Raw genomic sequence first — 27,182 nt, 5'->3', positions numbered from 1 at the left:
CGCCCGTAGCACGTCACTTCCGCACAAGGGAAACGGGAATGCCGCCTTCCCGGTGCGCTGTTATCGCTTTCCCCCCCGACCCCAGCAGCAAGGGCACGGCCGGGGCAACCCGGCCGTAAAAGGGACGGGTTTTTTTTGCCACCCTAGATGATTCTGGGATCAGATCCAGACCCCGCCTCTGGCAAATCCTGTGCTCGTGCCACACACTGCGCTGATAACCTGCCCCCGCCCCGTCTGTAAGACCAAATCAGTTACCAAAAACACCACACAGAGGGATCTGCTAATCTACGTGGTTTTATGTCTCCATAGAATACATAAAGTTAACGACAACCCGATTTGGTACAGTTTTCTGAAAGGTTACAAGTACAATCGCATAAAAGTCTCGAGACTGCAGTAGTTTAAAAATTGCATTGAGTTCTTTTATCAAATAAGCATAGTAATAAGGGAGCTATTTTACAGAGAGTAAGCAGCAACGTACAGTCTTAGTCTCAAGAAAGAGAAACATAATACAAAGTCAAAATAAACCTCAGCTATCAACAGCCACCACTACTCTTAATGTTTTACTTTGTCCATAAGACATGGAAATCAAAACCTGTAAGACTGACTGCTTCCACCGAAGGGAATTGTGACGAGTTTTCCATTAACAGAAAAGTCAGTAGCAGAACAACTTTCTTCAAAGAAAGAACACCACCAGCCATTCATATTGCATTCTAGGATGTAGTGATATTAAGGTTACACTGGAAGGACAAGCTCTCCAGGATTTAAAAAAAAAAAAACCAATTTGTAAAGTATAGTTCATTATATCCATTGTGCTTTTGAAACATTTATGTTGCAGGGATCTTTGGCAATCCAAATTCATCCACCAATACACCATCCTGTAAGAAAGAAGAAGAATGGGTTAACAACTCTCTACCAACCAGAACGTTTCACAAATGTTTCCTTACCATTTCTATAAAGTTTCTATATCTGCATTTGTCACTGTGTGACAGCTGGAATCAAAGTGTACTTCCTCCATACAGAGCTCTATTAAAGCCCCAAAAGCAAACATAGAGAAGACTTTCTTACGGTTTTAAGAATAACTATTACTAGAGTTGTAACGGTACACTTAAATTATACTTGCAGTCTGAAAATGTTTGATAGGAATTACAAAACGCCATTTTAGTTATTTTCTTTAAATGTAATTAAGAGCATTCCTGTACCTGTATTCTGTCATATGTAGTATTCAAAATACATAAAACATTAAGCACACTTTTTTGTTCAAAATATTAATGGTCCCAAATATAAAGTAACCAACACAAATGTGATTAATTCAAAACAAACAAACAAAAATGTAATTCACTTTTAAAAAGCAAAGGACTCACTTTGTTTTTTGTGTCTGTAGGAGTGACCTCTGGGATTGCTGGTGCAGATGCGGCTTCATCTAAGTAGGAATTGTCTTCGTCAGCTAAAAGCTCATCACCTAACGCATCCAGTTCTGAAAGTGAATAATGCTGGTTGAAAAATTATGCAAGGAATTCCTTTTGCAAAAGAAAAGCTGCTCTCACAAAGAAACACGGTTCATACTGAATGCTTACATTCAGACTTATTTAGCATTAGTCATCGGTCAGAAATACACACACACATACACACTAGAGAGAACCTCCTTCCCTGCCCTGCAGCATTCCATTGGTATCTCATGTTTATCTCATGCTCTTGTTACTGCTCTGAAAGGAAATGCAGATTTAATGTTTAAAAAACCCCAATTTTTAAAAATACATTTGAAGCATTTGACTTATCAAATTAAACCTTACTGTATGACGGTATGATGATTTTTACATTTAGGAATGTAAAAAATCATCCTCTCCTTTCCTCACCTGCTTCCAAATCATCTTCATCAATATCTGGTGTTCCATAGCTACGACTCAGTGCCTCCTGGACTTCATTGGCTTCTTCCATCATATCCTCCAGCTGATCTTGTATGTCCTGAAGCAACAATCAATTTCAATTGATCCATATTTAATCAAATTCTGTTTAGTAATTCCAACATACAAAGCGCTCAATTCTTTTAATGCATAAACCATTTTTTGAAGCAGCATTAATACAAGTCAAAGCCCATGCATTCAGTGCTAATGTGGCTTTAACTACTATTAAAATTATAATGTATGAGACAGAAAAAGAGGAACCTTGAAACATCTCTGCAAAATCCTTTTTTTTGAAGTATTCTTCAGGGAAAACTAAAAACCTCTAATAAATTAGCCAGTCCACCATTATCTCGAAAAGCCGAAAAGGTATGAAATCTAGACAAATTAAATCTACCATCTGGAAAATAAGCACTAAGCTAAGTTGTGCCACAGCAAAATTTAGAAGATACTTTAGCACACTTATGGGCACTGTACTTGGGTACAAGTAAGGAGACAAGAGTTGCCTAAAGGTTTACAATGCAGGCCACAAAACTGCATAGGAAAGAAAACTTGAAGGAATTCAGCACTGACATTGGATAAGAGCTTAAGTGCAGCATATTTTAAATTATATTTAATGATCTCATCCGGGGGCATTATACATTGTCTGAAGTCAGGGCCAGGCCTTGCTGATTTCTTGAAATTACATTTTTTTGTTTGATTAGTGTTTTTTTGCTTTTAGGTTTTGTTCTTTTTAATCAGACACTTTCTTAAACTGGGGGACTAAAGGACTAATCTGCATGGGGGAAAAAAAAAAAAGGACAAAAAAAGCCATAGCAGGAAGTATCCACTAACATTTATGCTGAAGTGCAGAGGAGAGGAAGGGAGAGAAGGGAAAGTTCAAAGATTAGCTCAGCAAGGAAACAGTAATCAGTACAATAAGGCCAACAACTGATTACACAGTACCAGAAAAATCAGGAAGGAATTATGATGGTGGTCCCATAAAAAAAGCCAACTAAAATAGTCAGCTTACCTTCAAGTTAATAGTCCACTCACTACTATTTCAGTACATTATTTCTGTTCTTTAATCATTTAACTATAGAAGCTCACCTCAATTTGATCAATCTTGACTTGCTTGTACGCTTTCTTCATTTCTTTCACCCCCAGTTTCATTGCATCCACCTAAAAGAGAGTCAAACCACATGCTTGTATCTGATGTAGCACACACAAATTAAACAAGTGTGAGATTAATATACTGGTACCGTTGTCTTTGTATCCTTCAGTGCCTGAATAGTGTAATTAGCTTGTTCCATATTAAAAGACTGCTGTGACAGATTATCCCTCTGTTGTTCATACCTATTAAAAACAATACAAATAATGGCTTTAAAACACCACACTAATTATTACCACAAACATTCTTAATTTTTTTAAAAAATTGAAAAATCAGCAGCAGAAGTCTAAACATAGGAACAGATTTGGGGTGTTTTTCATTTATTATAAACAACTGCAGAATAAACAGCTTCATAAGAATCTAGCCATTATGCATTTTTGTTTATTTGAAGCTGACAAAGCTATTCCTGAACTAAGCTTCTGTTTTAACTGACAGCAACACCAAATTTGCCTAGGAGTAGGTGAGCATATAGGAGGAGTTTAATCATCCTAAGCTTGACACTCATGCCATGCTCACTAATGCTCTAAGCAGAATGGAAGAGTTGCCAGGTTATCCAAACCACAATGGCTCTGCACTGGAGCTCTGCAGGGCAGGGAGGAGGGGGAGGATAGGGTACCAAAAGGAAACCATTAAGGCTAACCAAAAACAAAAGGGAGATTTTAAAAATCAAGAAACCATCCTTCTCCAAGGTAAACTTGTATTAAATCAAGAATGTAAACTACGTCAAGTTAAGCAAAAGAACAAAAGCATAAAAATGAACAATGAGTCCTTCAAACATCCAAAGTGGGAGGTCTGCAAGACAAGGATGATCCGAATACAAAATCTTCTGGACAACTAATAGCTAAATGCATTACTGTTCAACAAGAGGGAAAAGAGATGACTGAAGGATATGACAATAGCCTATTATGAGGGGCCTGGTAACTGTAAATAGAGGAACAACTAGCAAGGAAGATTAACAGGCAGCACAGTCAAAATACAGAAAAAAAAATCAAAACCTAAACCACAAAATCAAGCCCTCCTCACAACATCTACCTAAACTATTGCATTCCTTGCCATATGATATTTTGGATGGTAAGAGTTCACAAATACTTAACAAGTAATTGAGTAAATCTATAAAGGTACAATTTATCTGATGGACATGAAATACAAGATGATACAAGCTTTGGCTTTGGCTCAGATAGGCATCTAAGATATGTAGTTCATGGACTGTAAGATATTGCAATGAAACATTCCTGAATATTTGCTTTGTTCTGACATCTTTTCTTTGGATCTGTTCAAGACACTTTTCAAGACAAGACCAGAGCACATGATCACCCAGCCTGTCCATTTTGGTTTATTTGCATAAACACAATTACCTTCGCTACATCTGCTCAAGTCCTCAAGGGTGTCCCCAGAGAACAGGTAAATTTCCAATAAACCAGAGCAAGGTCTTCAAGTACACAATTTACAGTAACCAATTAATAATATAAAATGAGGCAATCTCTCAGAATGTTTAGGAGCCAAATACAGCTACACTAATGAGCAGATTTCAGTCCCCTTGTACCAATACAAATTTATAGACTGACATATAAATGCTGATGCAAAATCTGCAAGAAGATGCTTCTGAAAGGCTTGTTCTTTAAAGGTATTTTTCTTTAAAGAATGCTCAGAAGAGTACTGGAAAGAGAGATGAAAGTGTGCCACCCCTCCTTAAAGAAAAAAGGCTTTTATTAATCACAAGCTGAGAAAGGCTTCAACTTACATTCGCTTCTGCTTTAACACTCTCAGTGCTTTCTGCTTTACTGTATTCTGAAAGACACAATATTGTTACATTATGAAAAATATCTTACTTTACATTTGATTATACTGTTTAAACATAATGCATTAGACTTATGTTTTCTAAAAGATTCCTCAGTTACTAGTGCCAGGAGTTTAGCAATAGTCACATTCAGTGTTTGTCCTGCATTAATGATTAACCAAACAGGAAGCTTCTAATAGAAAATACTTTCAATTCCAGGCTTTTGAATTATTTTTTCAATAAAAAAAAATACAAAATCAAGCTTAGTCCATCCGAGCCATCTTTCATTAGCACATTTTAGTGGTCAGCATCAAGTAATACTGCAACAGGTGCTTTAACAATGCTGTTTATATCAGATATGTTTATTATCGGATACATCTTGTATTGTAAGTTCATCCCCTTTAAAAATGGGTTGTCCTGCTTCCTTTAGGCATAGTGCAGACCTTTTGCTTTTGGCTGATGAACAAAACAGACTCTCTGTCAGACTTAATTAACACAAGGAACAAGGCAAGCAAGTTACTTCTGACTGAAGAATTACATGATACTTTAGAAGAAATAAAAACCAATGAAAACACTGTTGAAAGACATGTGTCTAATAAAAATAATCTTGCAGGATCTTATATCTCATCTGGAGGGCAAGATGCATTTCTAAGAACCTGACGAACTGGCTAAATCACTCCACTACATGACACGAAGTGTGAGTCACATCCTCTCATGCTTAAACCCCACAGAAGATTCTTACCTTTGCAGGTCCCTCTCTCATCTTCTTCATCTGATCCTTATACTTCACTAGTTCTGCATCAAGCCTAGCGATTTTCTTGTCAATTGACTCAGCTCTGCTATCCACCTTTAATATATGACGGGGAAAACAAACAAAACAACTTTCATTAAGGTTTTATTCAGGTATTGGACAACAAAATGAACAGCCTCAGTTTCAATATGTTTCTAACTGAATTGTTTCTTCACTCAGTGGTTTTATAAACAAGTGAAGTCTAGATTTTGCAGAGAATCCAAAACCAGAATCAAGTGAAACAACTTATACAAGGAGCACAAGAAGCAACACGCTTGAGGTTACAGGAAGCTCTGCTATTGTAACATGTTCTCATCATTTTGAGATGCTCCCTTGCAAACCCACTCAAGTCATGTCTCCATGCAACAATTTCTAATAACAATACAGTGCCAGGAACTAAACTGGAAAGGAAAAATGTATAAGTGTACCGTGGTAGCAGATCAGGGGGTGATGCAAAAGTGAAAGGTGTGTGTTCAGCAAGGCTTGGGGTTTATTTTTGGTGGGCAGAGAACATTAATCCTTCAGAATGATATCTGGATTACAGGTTACATCTAAGAAGCCCAGACTTAAAAAGTTTTTCAAAGGTGCCTGCCTAACTGCTTTGTCAGAGAGATGCTGTTCCCATCACTTCCCACAAAGGGTCCCAGGACACAGCACTTTGACCTGGTAGCTACTCTGAATTCTTACTGTGCTTTTGCTCTAAATCCCAGCAGTAGTTTCATAGCTCAGTAAGAGACCCCCAGCAGCCAACCCTAACAGCCCTGGTGCAATGCATACCACAGGGCTGTCATTAGGGAAATATTTTAATCCTTCACCATAAGAGGGTTAAAGATGACAATTACATAACCGAGAATAGGTATAGGTAATTCGAACAGCATACACAAATTCATAAAAAGCCTTCTTAACATGAACTGACTATCAAGGCATTTCTCTGGAAACAACAGGATAAAGCTTATTCACTTCTCATTCCAAGGAGCCCCTCTAGGGATTAAAATACAATGACATTCCAATTATAGCAGGAGACTGATCAGTGCAAATTTACAATTCTGACTTGCTAATGCTGTGGCTAAGCACATACAATTATGTGGATTTTCACTCTGGTGTTTCAATGACCCTTCAAAGACTGTGCTCTATGACAGCAACATGCATTTGCCAGAGGCATCCTGAGCGGAATGTTTGATATGATCCCTTCACACAAGATAGTGAAGTGCCTGGGCACAGCTGGCATTGAAAAATTTGTATTAAGCTTTCTATTATGCCAAATATTTTACTAATAGCAAGAAAGAGAGAAATTTGTGATTTTAAAACTCTTCTATGTTCAAAGCATAGCACCTCCTCAAGATCTTCATCAGCTAAATGCATCTTTGAGGTCAGCCTCCATAGGGGAAAAACAGTTATTTGTTTTATTATATAATGATTCTTTTAAGAAGTACTAGCAGGAAACTGAGATAGAGCGTCCTACATCGATTAACTACATAGAAATTTCACACACACATTACATGGGACCTCAGCTTTTAAAAATGAGACTGGACAGAAGAGGGGAGAATGGATCTAATCTATCCTGAAGAAAATCAGACTGTGTATTAGGACTTGAACAGTTGCTGTATACTATTCACAAATAAGGCACACCCAGGTATATTTCATTGCAACATATTAGAAGGGTCCAAATCTACACAAAAGAAAGTGACCCTGAATTTTAACACTGTTGTCACAACTTTTGTTCCTATGTTTTCTATTTACTACTCTGAAAAACCTGAGGTTTTGAATGTTTTTTTCAAAGAAGAAAAAGTAAAAACACTACTAATGCCACACTTCCTGATGCATCCTTCCTCCTACTGGTCTCATGACAGCTCTGAGTCATCCGACTGTGCCCTGACAGCAAGCATAAAAAATCCTGCCATTAAGTGCAATGAATTTCAGATATCTAAACTTGCCTACACAGGAAAAAAACATCCAAAACACAGGCATGATTACTGCCTAAGAGTTGTCCACATTTTTACCAAATGTTAACTATGAATATAAATTGTTAGTAACCGCATGCAAAATTTCCTAGGTGCCGTTTAAAGGCTAATTACCACTGAAGTAGCATGGTAAGAGATTTCCCAAAATAATTTCACTCTTTCAAAAGGTAGAGCAAAATGTGTCTAGGACAGAAAATACCACAGAACTGACATTGCTTGAGCCTCCAAACTGCCAAATTTAACATGGTAAAGAAACAGTGCACGTTTTTTAATATCTCACACAGCTCTCTTCAACAATAATTCACATGTAATTTAAGAAAAAAAATCTAATCATATCTGTAGTTCTTTAACAGAAGCTATACTAGAGACTTCACTATAGTGAAAATGAACTGAAAATACAGCGAGTCTTTCACAAATCAGGCAGACTACTGCGTATAACTTGGCACAAAAAGTTAATTCATAAGCTTCAAACTTGTAGAAGGAAGCATATTACCCATGCTTACTAGTATATAGAGATGTCTTAAATTTTAATTTCGTCCACAGAAATTGAGAGGCATCGAAACAGGGTTGTTTATAGACTTCCTGGGATGACACACCCTTAACAGGTATGCTTGCAGCCAGCCCTTCATCTTTCAACAGCTGACCAACACAGGCTCTTGATTTCATATTTTAAAAACCACCCTGTAACTCACCACTGGTTGTCAAAGTCATCACATACCTAAAATAAAACTGAAACTCCGCTTTTCAGTTAACCTGCTGTCTTGCATAGTCAAATTTTCAGACAATGCAATTACAAACAACAAGAAGAAGATCAAAACTGCATTCAGCAAATTTTGGAAAAAATCCTAAAATTTACAGCTGTTTAAATTACACTTTGATGAATCCCAAAAATCCAGTGGGATTGACCAAGCTCTTTAGTAGAAGACAACCTGCAGGCATATCTAAATTGTCTTTTGATTTGCTACAACATTAGAAAACAGACATTAACTTGGAACTGGCAAAATCAGCATGAAAAATCTAACGGACTAATACAGGAGTTGGTGGTTGTGAGGAAAACAAAGTTTCCTGGTCTTCAGCTGATACTGCCAAAATGACAAATTTAAGTATTAACAACAGTATCTCAGATGTATTTTGGAGTTCAAGCCATCCACCAAAGTGTTTACTGGCAACAATGGGAAAGCTAATCCTGATTTTCAATCAGATAGTTTATTCATTGTTCTAACTAAACATACTTGGACTTATGTTCGGGCTTAATACTGCTAAAATGCAATACAGATTCTCTGCCAGTAAAATAAGGTACTGGAAAAACACTATGACCACTTCTCTCCCTGTACCACCCAGTGGCATACACAAGAAGCCAATGTGTAGGCTTGTGTAGGTAGCACTGACAAATATTAATTAGGTATTTTACTTAAAGAGTCTCTTCACTGGGTAGCAAAATAAATCTTCTGTGAGGAAAACTGTGATTTTCCACAGAAGGTTTTGTTGTCAGGTTCCAGTGACAATGCTTAATTAACATCCATTCATACCCCCACCGACGTTTCACTGGACTTTGTTAACTACTGACACAAATACAACCTCTGTGTTCTTTTTTAACCTTTCAAAAGTAGTTTACAACAGAAGGAGCTGCAAAAACATCCTACAGTTTTCTTCAAAAGCTTTAAAGTTGAAAAAAGACTATGAAATTACAAGACAAATCTTCTTAAAATTTTTCCTTAATCTTTTCAGGCAGGCCAAGATTACAACAGTTATAAAGTGTTCTTCCGTGCGTTTCCTCATCATTTCTTACTTGGTTATCTTGACCTTGTTTATCTGTCCATCTGCACGCACCTTTGGCAGCAACCCTACAGCAATCCTACTCACCAAAAGAGACAGAACACTCTTCATTAGAAGAATTCATCACAAGAGGGAATAACCCTCCCACCTTCTGTATTGGACAGAGAGGTTGGTTTTCTTGCTCCTGCCCCTGCCTTGCCACAACTTGGCATGGCAGGAGTTAGCTAGTGGAATCAGAGGAGGGAAGTCCTCAGATGGCAATACTGAAAATATCCATGAGGATGTAAGGAGAGCCATGCCTTACACGCACATTGTGTGCAACTGCTTATGGGACGCGCTTCTATGCACGGGAAAAAACCACAGGCATAGGTGTATATACATACAAAGGTACACGCCAGTGTACAGGCACAGGTTCATGCTAAAATACATGTATGTATGTATATATATATGTACAAATGCGTAGCCGTGTATCTGTGCACACTGAAGGACAGTGTTCAAGGCCAGGTGGGACAAGGCTCCGAGCCTTCAGCTGAAAGGGGGGTTGGAACTGGATGATCTTCAAGGTCCCTTCCAACCGACCCCATTCTGAGGTTCTACGACACACACACAGGTTACCCAGGGACACACACGCAGTGCCCACGCCAGCCGTGTCCCCATACATCCAGAGACGTCCGTGCACAGGTGCCGTCACACGGTCCCCCCGTCGCTCCCGCCCCTCCCGAGGCGGCGGCCGGGCCGCGCAGCGCCCAGGCGGCTCCGGCCCCTGCCGAGTGCCCCCGGGGGCGGGCACTCACCGTCCCGATGCAGTCGGTGAGGCTGGGCGGGGGCGCCTTCGGCTTCGCCTTGCCGAAGAAGCGGTTCATGGCGGCGGTCCCTCCGAGTCGCTCCCGGCCACGGCAGCAGCGGCAACAGCGTTCCCCGCCGACCCGGAACCTCCCGGCCGGCTCCACCCCGCGGAAGAAGGGCCGCGGGAAGCAGGAAGCGCTCTCCCGGCGGCGCATCCCTGAGCTCCCGCCCCCCTCCGCTGGGGGCCGGTGGCCCTGGGGGCCACAGGGAAGCGCGGCTGTTCCGCACACGGAGACGCTTTTCTCCCTCAGCGCACCCTGTGTAACGAACTGCTGGGCTTGCACCGCCTGCTCGAAGTGTAGAATCATCCCCGTAAGGTCACCTGATCTGATCTGTTACAAACGCCATGAAAACAGTCACAAAAGTGACTGTCCCCCTATGCTCAGCACTGGGGAGGCCACACGTCAAGTTCTGCGTCCAGTTCTGGGCCCCTCAGTGTAGGAAGGACATTGAGGTGCTGGAGCAGGTCCAGAGAAGGGCAACAGAGCTGATAAAGGATCTGCAGTGCATGTCCTGTGAGGAACAGCTGAGGGAGCTGGGGGGTTTTAAACTGGAGAAAAGGAAGCTCAGGGGAGACATTGTCACTCTCTTCAACCCTCTTAAAGGAGTTAAGTGGGGGTCAGCCTCTTCTCCCAGACAACTAGTGACTGGACAACAGGACACAGTCTTAAGCTACACTAGGGGAGGTTTAGGGTGGACATCAGGAAGAATTTCTTCACTGAAAGCCTCATTAGACATGGGAAAGGATAGCCCAGCGAGATGGTCCAGTCACTGTCCTTGGAGGTGTTTAAGAAACAACTGGATGTGGGACTTGGTGCCATGGTCTAGTTGCCAGGGTGGTGGTGGGTCAGAGGTTGGACTTGATAATCTCAGAGGTCTTTTCCAACCTAATTAATTCTGTGATTCTGTGATATCATATTTGTTTTATTTTTTTATATTAAGAACACTTTTTTTATTTTGTACAGGAGTTACTGAGGACCTAACATATCTTTAGGCTTCACCCACTGATCAAACTGGTCTGACGTAAGGAACCCCAGCTTTATAGCAGCTTCTTTTAACGTTGTCCCCTCTTTGTGTGCAGTTTTGGCAATCTTAGCTGCTTTATCATATCCTGTAACAAAACAAAAGCAACAAGTTAGCCATTCACAATTTCACTGATTCATTAGAGGTGAGAGAAAAGTGGGACACTTGGTCTTTGGAGAATTATTTGCCAGGCATTGCTATTACTATTTAACTCAATTTGCAGTAAATGCACACCAAATGTTTACACTAACTCCTTATTTAAAGTGAAGGTAAATTCTCTTATCCTGGTCTTAATTTACTTAGATCAAAGATTTATGGGACCTTCTCCTTTAAAAAAATATAATCTCATAACATAATCTTTCACTTATCATTATTAGCGGTCAGTTCAGGAGAACAGGTTCACAAATTCTCCCAATCCCCTTCTGATTCTAATCAGAGTTATTTTTCTAATGCACTGGTATGGCCACTGCAAGGAGGACACAACATCTGCAACAGTAACAGCAGTTGGTGATGTTGAAGTAAATTAACTTTTCACCTGAGCCATGACTTGGTCTCCTAAACATCATGACAATACGGATAGCATGTGAAAAATAATGTTGCCCCAAAATATTTCAGTATAATGTTTTGAGAACTTTCTGAGCCTTAAACCTACCTATATGTGGGTTCAGTGCTGTTACCAACATCAAAGATTCATTCATCAGTTTGTTGATCCTGTCTGTATTGGCTTGAATTCCTACTACACAGTTGTCAGTGAAAGAAACACACACATCTCCAAGAAGTCTTGCAGAGTTTAAAACATTTTTAATCTAACAAGACAAAGAAGGAAACACCAATTACTTCATTCAGATATTACTAGTTGCACATTCTGGCACATTTGTTCATAACCAGTGTCCCCCTTTCAATATCAAATTATTTAACAGGCTATTTTCCTTCCAGTATCTGAAGGTGGTCTACAGGAAAGCCAGAGAGGGACTCTTCATCAGGAATTGTAGTGATAGGACAAGGAGTAATGGGTACAAACTGAAAGAAGGGAAATTTATGCTAGATGTTAGGAAGAAATTCTTTACTGTGAAGGTGGTGAGACACTGGAACAGGTTGTCCAGGGAGGTTGTGAATGCCCCCAACCCTGGCAGTATTCAAGGCCAGGTTGGATAAGGCCTTGAGCGATCTGGTCTAGTCGGAGATGTCCCTGCCCGTGGCAGCAGGGGTTGGGACTAGATGATCTTTAACGTCCCTTCCAACCCCTTAACAGCAGTACAGTAAATAGTACAACCTCCTCCTTTTGCATTCCTATTTAAATGAATTTGTGAGAAGCAGAATTCCTGCATAAAAACAAGTATGTGTAATCATTTTGTTATACCAATTCACAAATAACCAAGTAAAAAATACAAGAAGACATTTGATTTGTTGTAATTTTCCCCATCAGGTAGCAATTACAAGAACATATCTAAAAATATTAAGGACAATAATGTCTGGCATTAATTGTCTTCTTTGATGATCCATAACATACCAAATTCGCTGTGGCTTTGTACAAAAATCTTGCCTCATTTTGTGTCTCTGCTTACTTCCTTAGGCTGATGATAGGCATACATTGTTAAGGTAGAAGCTTATCTGCATGAGATAGTTTCACATAAAAAAGATTCTCAGCTCCCTGTCAAAATAACAAGGGCTTGCCGTACAAAATAATAAAATTTGTTCTCACAATTTATTAGCTTCTCTGGTGCTTGTATTGACCAATTATTCACTGAGGGTTTTTCTGCCCACGAATTATCTGACTATAGAAACAATCACTCAAAAAGTCCTAGATGTTTAAAATTTCATGAACTTACCATCATGGGCTTAAAGACATTCAGTTCAAAGTGTCCATTGCTTCCTCCTACAGTAACAGCAACATGGTTTCCCATAACTTGGGCTGCCACCATGGTTACAGCTTCACACTGGGTAGGGTTCACTTTTCCTGGTTATGAAAGGGAGAGAAAAAGGTTACCAAAGAAGGAAGGAGAAAAATCAACCAACCAACCAACCAACCAACCATCACCAGTCAGAAACCAATGGTTTCCTCATCTACCAAATCACATTGAATAGAAAATGATTTTTAAGAGGTAACAAGTCTTACTCACTTCTTCTGTGCACCACAGAAGAAAAAGTATTTCCATAAATGATATTAGATTGACTGTAAATACTATTCCAGTATTTCAGCTAGGATTTTTAGAACAGCTCTGGCTGCTTTAGCAATCTACCAACACTTCAAGAGCTTGATCAACTGTGCATGAGCTAAGCAGCTGTTCATTACCATGGTTCTTAGTAGTCAGGAGTATATAACCTTACTTACCAACATCCAGCTGTGCAAGTAGGTATTTTTATAAATGCAAATTCTGGTATAATAGATAAGAATTGACAGAAGGATTGAATCATGGACTTACTGACATTTGTGATCACAGAATCACAGGATATACTGAGTAGGAAGTGACCCATCAGGATCATCGGGATGCTGTTTGGCAGACATTTGTTAAGAGACAGTGGTCCCAAACAAAAGAAACAGGTAATAATTCTCTCTGCTTTCTCTGTACCTGGCATGATGCTGCTTCCTGGTTCATTTTCAGGCAGGATGAGTTCTCCAAGTCCAGAGCGTGGTCCAGAACCCAGGAAACGAATATCATTAGCTATTTTCATCAGACTACACGCCACCGTGTTCATGGCTCCACTGAGTTCAACTAGAGCATCATGGGCTGCAAGCGCTTCAAACTTATTTGGAGCAGTGACAAAAGGCAAACCTACATGGAGGAGATGGAAGTATTAAACCAGTGAGGCGCTTCCTTGCAGACATAAACCAGATAATCAAACACATGATTAGCTTAATAAAAAATAAAAATTAATAACACTATAACATCACCTCTCTTCTCTACAGCTTACTTCACTTAGTTCTTAAACAAAGTCAGTACGAAAGACACAATAAAAGTCATTAAAATACAGAAGAATACGAAATTTTAGCATCTACCAACAACAAAGGCACAAATGTCAAGCTTTCATTCTGTGTTATATTGCTTTTGCACCACAGTATTTCGTGAATGTCAAAAATCTTTCAGAATTTAGCCCAAACTTATCTATTTCTTCCAGTAAATCAAGTTAGATAATTCAGATTGTTAGTTGCTTTGATGGGTTCCCTCAGTTATAAAAATAGATGGTTTTGCAGCATTAAGGTAAATGCAGGCATTAAGGTAAATAAGAAGTAATCACAATGGAATCACAGTAAGCTACTTAAAGGAAAAAGATGCACCTGAGTACCAGCACTGGAAGCGAACAATACACCACTCAGAACATGTGAAAGCTGATTCAGACTTAGGAGGATGCCTGCCAACAGCAAAAGCACAGCAGCAATGGAAGTAACAGCTCTGCTTATGTTAATTAAATGGCTGAAGATTTAAGCCTAGGTTCCGTAATGAAAAACTTTTCTTCAGGACTTTGCCCTGGAAGGAAAGTCGAGCAGAATGCTATTAGTGGGAAGAGATATCATTAGGGACTGACTGTGGGCTGGACTTCTGCCCCACAGAACTACTGATCTGAGCTTTCATCACCCATTCAAAGAAGAGCAGCATAATCTCCCTAATTTCTTGTGTTTGGCAGCTCCTGACAAACAACACCAAATCCCACCCAATCTGCATGAGCTTCTGAATTGCACAGCTGCCTTCTCAGTTGCAGAGATCCAATCAAACTTTTCCTCTTGTCCTGGCCAATAAACATCCTCTATAAGAACATATGGAACTTCAAGAGTCTGCCCTACTCGTTTTAAACTCGTACAACCTGCCACTAGGACACCTAAAGAGCGCCAAGATGGAGAGCTTCATAACACCACCAAAACATGCCCTGTACTGCTCCTAGCAGCTGTTGTTTACAAGAAGTTACTTCTTCCCTCTCAGGGTACAAGAAAGTATTGATCCTCTGCAAGACAGTGAATAATAGGTCCATTAAAAACAAAATACTGTTGATAAGCAATTTTAGATTTTACAGCAAATGTAAATGACAGATGTGCATGTTTATTTTGGGGGCATTTTAAAAACTTATGTTGTGACACAAGATCTGGTTTACAGATCAAAAAACTCAATATCATTGTAAATTAAGTTTTAAGATCTATCAAGACAGCACTGAAAAAATTAGACAGCTAACCTTTACTCTTTCACATGAAAAAACCAGAGTGGCTTTGGGAGCTTTTTTTCCCTTCTTTCGTGCTGAGTCACTATAAGTTAAGAGAGCCAGAGGAGCAAAGATCAAGACAGAAGCATTATAGTTGGGCTAATAATAGAAGTCTGAAACTGTATCCATATTCAATGAGCCTTGCTCAGAAAAACACCATAATTTCAGTCACTTTCAATCCACTGAGTATAATTACAAAAATACACTGCAAGAAAAATCTGAAGGAGAAGGCATATCACACATAGCATTAACAGAAAGTGTCATGTTAAAATAAAAATACAATTTGAGCTTATTAGAGGTATGGAAACAGAAAGATTTAGTTTGAATTTGACTGTGTGTTACACATACCGCTTTACTGGTAACTCCAAAATATTATTCCTCACCTGTCAGTTCAGCCACTTTAGCAGCAACTTTCTCAGCAAAGCCAATTCTTGTGTTTAATCCTGTGCCAACTGCAGTCCCGCCAGCTGCCAGCTGATATACTCTTGGCATGGTTGATTCAATCCTAGCCACACCGTATTTAATTTGTTGCACATAACCACTAAATTCCTTTGAAAGAAAGGAGGACAAGATAAAGGAACAAAGACAATAACCAAGAATAAACACCTAGAATCATTTAGATTTTTAACGTGATTTGACTTATTTTTTAAAAAACATGCAAGCACTGAATTTTACACAAATGCTACATCTTAGCATGTTGTCAGTAAAAGTATGGAAATATCAGAAGACTGTTCCCACACAACAAACAATTATACATAAAACCAATCTGAATACATAAAATAAAATTATACATAATGCCTTTTATCTCAGGTGTGTACTTAGTGGGATCTGAATCCACACTAAAACAGCTCCAAGACTGAACTAATGTTCTCCAAGTACAAATAAAGAAATGGATCTTGGACTTTGTTCACTTGACTTTAGTTTAGTAAAACCCACCTGTGCATTCTCAGAAAAAAACCCCAAACTTTACCTGGATATCAATTCACTTTAGTTCATTACCAAATTATTGTAATATAAGCCATTCTTGACAATATGATAAGATTTGCCATCTTTTATATTTATACACACATACACACACACACATATACAGAGGATTATATATCTAAGCTTTTCATTCAAAATACCTAGTAGTTTTGTTTGTTGGCAAAAACCTCATTTACATAAGTTTATAGATTACAGACTGCAATTACCTCTTCCTTGCAACAGCAGTGTAACTGAAAATTCGCGTTGTGATATTTGGAAACAAAACATCATTTAACAATCATTTATATCTTAATACTATTAGAAGTAAAACACGCATGCAAAAAGTTAAGAAAATTTATGACCCAGTTATTAGAGTACAGCATATTCAGCAAACTCCAGCATAGACTGAAAATACTCACACTGAGATTCAGCCTATAATTTCTCTTAAACTATCAACTTAATTCAGGCATTCTCAAGTTGGCCTCAATATCCTCCAGTACATTTACAAGAATTGTCCAAAGAAATGCCTAATTTTATTTTTTTTTTTACCTGTCCAAGTGTAAGTGGAACAGCATCTTGTGTATGAGTGCGCCCTATTTTTATGATTTGGGAAAACTCTTTGGATTTCCCTTCAAGTGCATTCTGTAGCTTCTTCAGTCCAGGTAACAACACCTCATTAACCTCCTGGGCAGCAGCAATATGCATTGCTGTTGGGAAAGTGTCATTTGAACTCTGTGAAGAAAGTTCAAGAAATTTATTTACAAGCTTTTCTCACCACTGTTGCTGTAAGATGTGCAGGTATGGCTTTCTTCTCTTTATTTTAAAAACAATTAGAAACTAAACTAAGAGTAAGCAACTTAGGACTGTTCCACAAGGCCAGAGTCTTATTGATAAATCAACTTTTTATAACTATACCTTAAGAAAGTTAAGCTGAATATAGATTGTTCACAACAACACTGGGACAAAAAAAAAGAAAAATAATTACTACAGTAGTTATGAGAGACAAGTAAAATAGATGGATGATTTTAAAGTAATTGTATGTGACTTTAAAACACTTATGTGTTGCTTTGATAATGTTAAATTCATAGTTCCCTGGTTACTGAGTAAGCAAAAAAGATCAGGAAGGGAAACAACCAAGTCAGTGGCTTAGTATTTCGTTCAGATCAGCTGAAGTTTAAGAAGGAAGTATAATAAATACGTCTACCATGATCCAACATTTAGAAACTGGATCTATATTTAAGTACTTTTAAGACTGCAGGAATAGTCATTGTCATAAGGCCACCTCTGTCCATTCATTATGTGTGAATTTATCTGTTATGAATGAGTTCAAAGGTTTTAATCTCAACAGCTCATACTGTCACTGACAAACATCTTAAAGTTCATTTAAACTGAAAAAAATGGAAAATTGTTGCCAAAGCTGTCCCCAAAACTACTTTTTCTTTTTTTTTTTAATTTAAACAGTGGATATAAGAGAACTCAAAATTCAAAACCCCGAAACTTCTGAAGTTCAAAGAAGTATAATACAAGTATAACAACCTGGCTTTTGTTAACATGGTCATTCGGATGTACTGGCTTTTTGCTCCCCAGGGTGCCCCCCATTATCTCAATGGCTCTGTTGCTGATGACTTCGTTGACATTCATATTGGTTTGAGTTCCAGACCCAGTCTGCCACACTACCAATGGGAAGTGATCATTTAATTTTCCTTCAGCTACCTATAATGGAAAAAGAGAGAAAAGTTATTCTATGAGAAAATAAAGTAAAAGCATAAACCTTAATATTTTATAGCTATAATTAAAATCATGCTCTCTGTTGTATTTTTAAATCTACATATAACAATTGTGAATTCACACAAGAATAATTAACAAGTTTTTGATGTAATACCAGATATAAAAAGGGAAAAAAATTTGCTATCTTTTTGAAGATGCTGAATTGTGAAACACAGTTACATAGAATTTGATTTCATATTCTACAGTTATAGAAAGAAAAGATTTTTAAAAGGTATTTTAAATTATATCTTCTCTTTCCCAAACAATGCAGCTGATTTTACAAGTCAAACACATCACCCACTTTACCAAATTTTAAAGCCATTTGAATTCTAATCCTCCTGGATAGGACTAGAGGTAGTACATGCTGGCTCTCCAACAGTTATTTGCTCAGGTTAGGAAAATTTTTAAGGCAAGAGAAATATCTTAAGTTTCTCAATCAGAGCACATAAGGTGCTTCACGGTACAGATTCAGTGTGGTGTGTCTCCTTCGGTTTTGACCATTTTGACAAGGCTTATCTGTTCCCAAACTTCTCACCATGGGTGCGCTGCTTTCTTCTAGGAGATCAAGATCAACCAAACTCCTTCTGATCATAAATCCATTGAACAAAACAGAGAGCTGCACAGTTTCATCATGTACACTGATCACAACTATCAGCTTGAATTAGAGGCACTGAGAAGTCAGTTCCTTTGGGAAACAGTCCCCCAGAAAAGGTGCTTTTGCCAAAGATCATCAGCCATCCACATGCAGTACATGAAATCTGTGTAACTGGACTGTGATATTTCACAAAAAAGAAATTTCATACAGGAAGTTCCAGACCTCTTACACCTGTAGACATAACACTTTGCATCGACAAAGCCAGCAGATGGCTGATAGTATCAAACACCTTCTTCCTGTAAGGCACACTCCTCTTTGATCAACATTTTTTGGAGTCTATTGAATCTTATGCACATTTAGAGAGTTTCCTAAACATGTGTTTGTGACACCATCAAAATCTGTGCTCAGAAGTATCACACCCATACATATGAGCCTCAGAAAAACAAAGGATCTGTTGTCACTACTCTGAGCCTAGATAACCATCTCTGGATTATCAGGATACATCAGTCCTCCAGGAAACATGTTTTTCAGGAAAGGATCTTACGTATTCCCCATCTTATACAGGGGCAAAGTTCCCAGGCTCCAGGAGTAACTTGATTCCTTGATGTATCTCTTTTAAGTTGTATTAGAAAATTATTTTGTAGGTAAGAGAAAGGATATCATTGCAAGGATGTTTTTAAAACACAACAAAAAAAAGCCCCAAACAACTTTCAGAACTTATGAATCTAAACTAAGTAGCCTTTAGCCACCAAAACTTTTAATGCACCTTTAACTAGGGGAACCCTAGAAACAACAGAAAGAGCCTGGATATATTCTGGAATTCCCCACAGCTATTGGCTCTTGGGACTTAGTCTGCTACAGCTGGTAGAAGGAGGATGAGGCTTCTGCAAATACTGAAATATTTTTAAGCAAGTTAGAACAAGGAAACTCTGTTAACAAATGCTTCTAGATAAACAGATCTGTTGATTTATACAAATCAACACACCTGGTACTACTGCACCTCAAATAATGGTCATTTACAACTCTGCACTTGGGTGGCATTTATCCTAAGAAAGAGGAAGATCCCCATTTGTCTCATCATGTCCTCTTTAGCAATAAAACTGATACTTACAAAGTGCAGATTTACTAGTAAGCCTAAGTCTGGAGAGGAAATAGACCAGTAACACAGAAACTACTTAAATTGCAGACGGTCTTCAGATTACCAAGATCCAATTGCTTTACAGGTTAGAGACTTCCAAAACTAAAAAGCTTTGCTTGGCATATCAGACTTCATTTAGTTAAATGAACTGAGACTCTATTCCCCTCCTAGGTTCTTTTATACTGTTCATCTGGTAAGAGTCAACACTATATAAGTAATAATTATTCTTAACAGAGGGGAAAAAAATCACATTGCTTTAAGTATCAAAATGCATTTGAATATTCCATCATTTCTTTAAATGCAAGAAGTAAAATACTAAAATTATTATATAAAGTAAATGATTCCTGAAAAGCAAAATTCACTAATAAGAAATGTTTTTCTCTAGCAATTGGAGAAATGCAATCCCTCAGGCTCCTGTGAAAAGCTTAACAAAAATACAATGGCAGTTCTAGTATTTTAACAGTTTGTTCCTACCTCATTTGCTGCCTGTACAATAGCTTTAGCAATCTTTGGGTCGAGACCATAATCTTGATTTACTTCAGCAGCTGCTCTCTTCAAGATGCCAAAAGCCCTTATGACTTGAACCTGAGACACAAGGGTAAGTTTAAATACACAATTTTCTTTCCCCAAAGGACATGTTAGGAATTTATAGTGCATGTCTAGTTCTAAACCAAACTCCTTCTGATCATAAATCCATTGAACAAACCACAGAGCAACCAGGTCCTATGGCCTATGCTCCCATTAACAGTAACATTCATCCAAGCAGTCCAGAGAGCAGTATACAGCTTTCTTTGCAAGTCCATGTATGCTCTGTGCATCAAAAATTACATGCATTAAAACTGAACTGGTTCCATTTCTAAAACAGCCTTTTGAGGGAAAACTGACTTATGTTTCAGTACATGGAAAGTCAGTATATGACAAAGCAAGTGCACACTAATGCTCTATGCACAGCTACAAGTGAAAAAGCAACTTTATATCAATTCATGCTCTGCTTAACAACCTCAATAAAAAACTATATAAATGCCACATCGAACAAATTATTCCATTCACTTTTTCATCTCTGGGAAAATGAAAGACAGATTTCCACTCATCCTGGTTATTAAAAAATTAAGCAACACAATAAAAATTATTGAAAAGCAATATTCAATTTATTTCAGTGCAACAAAAAAAGGATTTCTACCACAGAATGATATATTGCTATGGAATTTCTACCTTTAATTAAAATTCAAAGTTGCTTACACTTCCAGCAGAAGTCTAAGAAAAAGGTATTCATTTTCACATCCAAAAAGCACTTAAGAAAGAAATTTACACAGATTCAAATTACTTACTGGCATCCTTTCTGAAACACCTCCAATTTTGAAGTTCATTGTAGATCTTACAGTTTGGGCACCATAGTATTTGTCACTTGGGACCTTCAGTTCCCCAAAAGTATCATATTCTATCCTAAAAGCCTCTTGAGTGGACTGTAGAAAAACAAAACAAAAAAAATTTAAACACTGGTAAATGGCACATCCATTTTCAAAGTAAGCAGTCAAGAAAAAGAAGTCAAGAAGGGGGAAAAGACACAAAGCAAAGACGTGGCTAGTCATAGGTAGTTTTATACCTTTGAAATTAAGATATTTTTCTAGTTTGAGCACCTGTCTCACTGGAAGTCACAACTACTACCACTGTGAAGCCCAGCTGTCCCACTGGTGATTGGCAGCACTGCAAGACTTAAGACCTCGGCTGCCCACTGTCATCCTGATGAGAGACTGTTTCGTCTTTTCTAAGAATTAGTACCTTAACTTACAATTTACAGAACTGGTGTTTTGTTAAAACCAAACTGTAGAACTAGCATAGTAAGAATTCAGGTAGCATCTGCCCAATCAACATACATGTAACATAATTCCTATTTGAAACCCACACCCCACATGACACTTAATATTGGAAGGGAGCAACTGACTAATCCAGGACCAAGTTACTGAATATTAATTATCCCCTTTGGCCTAATAAACCAGAAACACAGTTGCCCTAGCTGTGCAACACCAAGGAACTGCATCTAGGTATATTTTGTGCACTACTTAAATATGGCAGTATTTCTGTATCATGTATACACCTCGCACATGTTATTATCTAACACGGCCACAGGCAAAATAATTTTAGCTGACATACACCAAAAAAAGTAATTCTTTTACTTTTTGTAGAACAATAACATTCATTTGGGATGATGTGATCACATTCACATGCAGCTCTACAAAGATTATGGAACTGGAACAGGAAGCAAGACCACTTTACTCTTCCTCTCCTCACACCTTGGTCAGCCAAGTCCCAGTTTTCTGTGGGAAAGGTATTCATCCTTCCTCAGAGGAGGTTACCTTCTTCCAGAGTCTTCAGGAAAGGGAAGAAGTAATTTTCAATTCTTTATTGTGGATAGAGTAAAACAATCCCAGTCCCACAGGTAGCATATATACCTACACAATGCCAGGTCCTGACCTAACCATAACCCTTAGGGGTGAGCCCTTGGGAAAGCTCTATCAATAGAGTCAAGTCAGTGTTGCAGTGCAGTCAAAGGAGAAAACCAAACCCGAGGAACTACTGGGAAAAGCAAAAGATACAAAAAGAAACGTTGCCTTGCCACCATGGTTCATCCACAGTCCAAGTAAACAGTTCAAAGAAAAGCAATGAAGTTGATAAAAGGTAGGGAACACCTTTCTTAAGACAAGTGGCTTTTTTGTTCAGAAAAGAGGTAACTTGGGCATTGAAGGAAAACTGAGGTCAATAAAAGCACCAGTATAAGCTGTTCACTGATTCTTCCAATACAAGAAACAGGAGCCATAACATTAGGCTAGTAGGAGTCAAGTTCAAAGCAAGGGAAAGGGAGCAGCTCTTCACACAAGTCACAGGTTGATGAAACTCCTTGCCGGCTGATGCTGCAGATGAAGGAAGTCCACATGAGTTCAGGGAAGATGAGATAAGCACTCAGAAGAAAAATCTAAACTGGGTTATTACACAAACGAGGGATGGTGACTTCACCACTTCCCTGGGCAGCCCATTCCAATGTTTGACAACCCTTTCAGTGAAGAAATTCTTCTTGATGTCCAACCTGAACCTCCCCTAGTATAGCTTGAGACCATGTCCTCTCATCCTGTTGCTGGCTGCCTGGGAGAAGTCGCCAACTCCCACCTTGCTACAATGTCCTTTTCAGGCAACTGCAGAGAGCAATAAGGTCTCCTCTGAGCCTCCTCTTCTCCAGGCTAAACAACCCCAGGTCTCTCAGCTGCTCCTCATAAGACTTGTGCTCCAGACCCTTCTCCAGCTCCGTCGTCCTTCTCTGGACTCACTCCAGTACCTCAATACCTTTCTTGTAGTGAGGGGCCCAGAACTGGACACTACTCGAGGTGCAGCCTCACCAGTGCCATGTACATGAAGAGTTTGGGTCAGAATACAGGGAAAGCATCATACATTTTTGCACAGTTCTTACTCTTCCCTGGGAGCCCACTTCTGAAGTCAGAGTGTTCCTCTCTTTTCTTGGTTCATTTTACTTACTCCTTGTTAGGTGGGTCTCAATCTTCTTGGACAGGAGCACAGCTGTGTATTGGCCAGAATGCTCTCTCCAGCAGCCCTGATCTCCTGCAGCAGCTTGCCCAGGTTTGCATCACCACGGATGGCATGTTGCAGGAGGGGAGAGGGGAATGTCTCAGCCTTTTTACTGACCTAAGCATCATTCCCAGCCAGATGGAGACACTCTGCCATCAGGTATTCCATCAGTCTCATACCAGAGACACTAGCCCTGCTCACTTTGAGTACTCGCAGAGTAGGTGGTGCACATGGTCCAGAAGAAACTGCAGCCCAGCCCCCAGCAAGGGTTAACTCTCACACTGCCATCCACTCCCCGTATCTTGTGTTTTGGCTGATGCTCTCCCAGACACTGACTTCACAAGAATAGAAAGATTAGTGTGACGTGGTACATCGTTCCTATGTTCTTTAATCTTCTTCATCCTATTTGAGACACTAAGCATTCATTTCCATGCTAACAAGAAACCGAACATAGTAAACGCATCTTCAGTATCTTACTGCCAAAAATGTTTAATTGGGATGCTTGTGGGTCTTACTGTACATGTGCACATATTAATATTCCAACAGTTGGGAAATCCCTGCTTTTGATATTTGGGCACCTTGTATAAGCAGACAATGTCAAGCTTTCACAGAGCTGGATAAGCAGAACCAATTCAGTTCCAAGCCCAGCTCTCGTTATGATCAGTGGTTCAATCACCAAAAGTATCCACACTCAAACGATATAGAAAAGATAAACTACTTGTGACCTTTTAGACAAAAAAGCTAGCAGTTGCACAACTGATTCCTCAAACTTACATAATCCCAATGTCAACAATGGTGAAACAAAGATAAATAGGATCAGTGCATACTTGTACAAGTACTTTCTAACAACAAAATCATTATTAAAAAAAATTACTTCCCTAGCAAATTCCACATTACACATTTACAAATTCCAATGAAGTTAACAGGTTAAGGTGCTTTAAGATGAATGTAATTTGCTGATTCACAGAATAAGAAGTGACATTAGCTAAAAAAGCAAAGTGCTATTTTTCATACATACTGAAGTAACTAAACTGCAGCACTACCTTCAGACTGATGTAGCACCCTGAAGAAGCCTTGTCTGAATTTGAATATAACAAACATGCTTCCCTCACTCAGCCAGAATTCACCCTCTTGAGTGGCTTTATAAGTGGAAGGTCCCAGTTCCTGTATGCAAAGGAGTTTCTGCAGCCATTCCCTGATCTACAGGATCTGCTATAAAATGGTGCATCATCAGCACACTCTTGTCAACCCTTTACTCCCCCACCCCCTGGACCATAGAAGCCAAAAGGAGACCTAATCAACTCCACTAGGAGCCAAGGCAAACTCCTGTGCTCTCACCTAGTTTCTAACACAGCTACAAGCGTCTGCTCAGAACTACTATTCCTCACCTTTACAAATTCATTTTTTTTAAAATTCCTTAAAAAGGCCTGACAAGGCATGCTCTGCCCTCCAAAATCCCTAGAACCCACAGTCCAAAGCTAACAGAGCCAGACAAACAGAACTGCACTTTTGCCTTGTCGGAGGGAACTAATTAGCTAGAACTGATTGCATCGTAACACGCTGGAGATACTCAAATGGCACAACTGCTCCAATATTGCTTCCCGTGGAAAATTACATTCCGATTTACAGATGCACCAACTTTTGGATATAAGTATTTCAATTCAAAGAATCATCATTTTTAGCCTGTCAAAAGCATCTTCTGAGGCCATCAGAAAATGCAATCTGTGCTCAACTGCTCTGCCTTAGCAGATGAAGGACGTTTCCATTTTTAAACATCATTTGTCCTCTATAACATCAAGTCAAAAATTCTGAAATTTATCCTTTATAAACCAAACCCCAATACTTTACAACATTCAGCTACAGACGAACCATTGCAACCACAAATCCATTTAAAACATCCTGCATAGCTCTAAGTTAAGTCATACCATAGTACAGCATGAACATTTGGCTGTAGCTCCACAATGTGTTTTAAAACAACTGTTGCTATTGAAAAAATATCTACAAACATCAAAAAGTGATGGTTTGGGTTTGTTGGTTGTTTTTGGGGTTTTTTTTTATTTCAATAGTGGTTGGTACATCTTTTGGTGGACCTCTTTTAAATAAAAACACAGAGAACTTTTCCTATAAGAATTCAACAGCTCCTTGAGTTACAAATTCACTGAGGGATATTTTGTTATGAATACTGCTGTTATTTAAACCCAAGCAACTAACAGTGCACACAGGACAGGTCATATTTCTGACCTGCAAAGAGCAGGTCTTATCTTTCTTGTAAGATTGCAGCCTTTCACAAATACTGAGTCTTCAGCAAGTAAATGAAGGTCATGATCTAGAATGTTTTTCTCAGATGATGTCTAATGGGAAGATAAAAAAGGGAACCGTCTCATAGGCCAATGGTTTGAGCTACAGTCTGCTTTGACACCAATTTTATTATGCAGGTAAGTTTCAACCACCATGAAGTTTATTCACTTGTTGGAAAATTTGTTCTTTTAAATGCTATTTTCTACACCTTAATCAATATCACAGATTGGAAACCAATGTTCTCGTTAAATTTACTAATTTGGGGAACTAAGGAATTGATAAAATCCTGAACACCCCACTTTCTGGCAGTCTAAATTACCTCGTTTTAAGGAGTGAGCTCACAAAGATGTACCTGAGGCTAAGGCTTCCATGCAACATCCTAGGTGTTATTACCGAGATTTGAAGTTCTTTATTCGAATAGCAGTTTTGTTTCTATGTTGAACTGTGTGCAGTAATCAAATCCCACTCATGTGTGAGCCCAACAGTCTGTACTTGAATAATTACTGCGGATGCCTGCTAGAGGCCACGGGCTGCTCTCTCAGCTAAAAGCTCCCTAGTTTTCAGACAGCTCCAAAGATATTCCAGATATCCCCACTCCTGTGAGGATGCAGCTTTTCCTTATTTGTACCTCAACAGCTCTAAGAAAGGCTCTCAAATTCCAGTGGGAGCAGCTGCCGCATGGTAGAGCTCTGTGAGACCAGGTCTTGCACCAGCACCTTCCCTACCTGACTCCCCTCGCCGGCCACAGCAAGGCGGCTCAGAGCCGTGCTCACGGCGTCAATCTCATCCCCCGGACAGCTGCACATCCCGGCCCGCCCCGGGAGCAGCTGCCGCTCGGTGCCGCAGACCCGGGGCCGTCAGCGGGGCCCAGCCAGGCCCGGCGCTGCCGCAGGAAGGATGCGGGAAACGGCCGCGCAAGCCCGGCAGAGAACGGCGGCCACGTCCTCCCGCTTGCCGACGCGCTCCCGACGGAGCAACACCCCGGATTAAAGCCCCCCGCGCCCGGCCCTGCCCGCAGCCGCCGCTCCCTCTGGCAGCGCCAGCTGCCCGTTCCCCCGGGGCGAGGGCGGAGCGAGGGCGGCGGCGGCCGGCGGTGGCACTTAGAGGTCACCGCTGCCCGCTCCCCACCCGGGCTCACCATGGCGGCGCGGGGCGGAGGGATCCAGCGGGGCCCGGCGGGATCCAGCGAGGGCGGCGGCCGGGAGAGCAGGAACCCGGCGGAGCGGCCGAGGCGGCGGCAGGCGCGGAGTGATCGGTGCATGGTGCCGGGGGGCCGGGAGCACCGCGGGGGTGGGAGGCGAGGCTGCACCGCCCCGGACGAGCGTCACGGAGCCGGGGCGCCCATCCCCGCCGAGGCTCCGCCGCGCCAATCGCGGCCGCGGGGGGACGGGCCGGGCCGGGGTGCCCGAGCGGGGACCCAGCGCGGCCCCGGC

General features: G+C 40.0%; 2 protein-coding genes across 3 annotated transcripts; both read right to left on the bottom strand.

Annotated features, from left to right (window-relative positions):
- Positions 1-276: 276 nt before the first annotated feature.
- CHMP5 (charged multivesicular body protein 5) lies at positions 277-10,416 on the bottom strand. The gene is made up of 8 exons (XM_027643800.1): positions 10,147-10,416; positions 5,568-5,672; positions 4,790-4,836; positions 3,140-3,233; positions 2,988-3,059; positions 1,854-1,962; positions 1,362-1,474; positions 277-875 (listed from the first exon to the last, which is right to left on the bottom strand). Exons 1-8 carry the CDS (start codon positions 10,351-10,353, stop codon positions 825-827), a joined length of 798 nt encoding a protein of 265 aa, XP_027499601.1. The 5' UTR covers positions 10,354-10,416; the 3' UTR covers positions 277-824.
- A 685-nt stretch (positions 10,417-11,101) lies between these two features.
- Positions 11,102-27,025, bottom strand: FH (fumarate hydratase). Of its 2 annotated transcripts, none has more exons than XM_027643796.1 (10): positions 26,888-27,025; positions 21,204-21,338; positions 20,350-20,460; positions 17,912-18,088; positions 16,925-17,107; positions 15,796-15,961; positions 13,792-13,995; positions 13,051-13,178; positions 11,874-12,027; positions 11,102-11,309 (listed from the first exon to the last, which is right to left on the bottom strand). In XM_027643796.1, the coding sequence occupies exons 1-10, from the start codon at positions 27,008-27,010 to the stop codon at positions 11,167-11,169; spliced, it is 1,524 nt and encodes a 507-aa protein (XP_027499597.1). In that variant the 5' UTR covers positions 27,011-27,025; the 3' UTR covers positions 11,102-11,166. The 2 variants fall into 2 exon arrangements, with proteins under 2 accessions (XP_027499597.1, XP_027499598.1); XM_027643797.1 differs by lacking the exon at positions 26,888-27,025 and adding an exon at positions 26,475-26,575.
- Between the last annotated feature and the right edge of the window lie 157 nt (positions 27,026-27,182).

This window comes from Corapipo altera, unplaced genomic scaffold (genome assembly GCF_003945725.1).
Source record: "Corapipo altera isolate COAL_440 unplaced genomic scaffold, ASM394572v1 24b, whole genome shotgun sequence".
In the NCBI taxonomy this organism is placed as follows: Eukaryota; Metazoa; Chordata; class Aves; order Passeriformes; family Pipridae; genus Corapipo; species Corapipo altera.
The sequence above is the reverse complement of the archived record's forward strand: the minus strand, read 5'-3'. Positions and strand labels throughout refer to the sequence as shown.

Coding starts and splice junctions, on each gene's coding strand:
- CHMP5 (XM_027643800.1), bottom strand. CDS start 10,353: ATGCGCCGCCGGGAGAGCGCTTCCTGCTTCCCGCGGCCCTTCTTCCGC. Junction 5,673..10,146: donor TCACCGACTGCATCGGGACG/GTGAGTGCCCGC, acceptor CATATATTAAAG/GTGGATAGCAGAGCTGAGTC. Junction 3,060..3,139: donor TGAAGGATACAAAGACAACG/GTACCAGTATAT, acceptor ACTCTCTTTTAG/GTGGATGCAATGAAACTGGG.
- FH (XM_027643796.1), bottom strand. CDS start 27,010: ATGCACCGATCACTCCGCGCCTGCCGCCGCCTCGGCCGCTCCGCCGGG. Junction 21,339..26,887: donor CTCCGCCCCGCGCCGCCATG/GTGAGCCCGGGT, acceptor GTTTTTCTACAG/TCCACTCAAGAGGCTTTTAG. Junction 13,179..13,791: donor AGGAAGCAGCATCATGCCAG/GTACAGAGAAAG, acceptor TTTCATAACCAG/GAAAAGTGAACCCTACCCAG.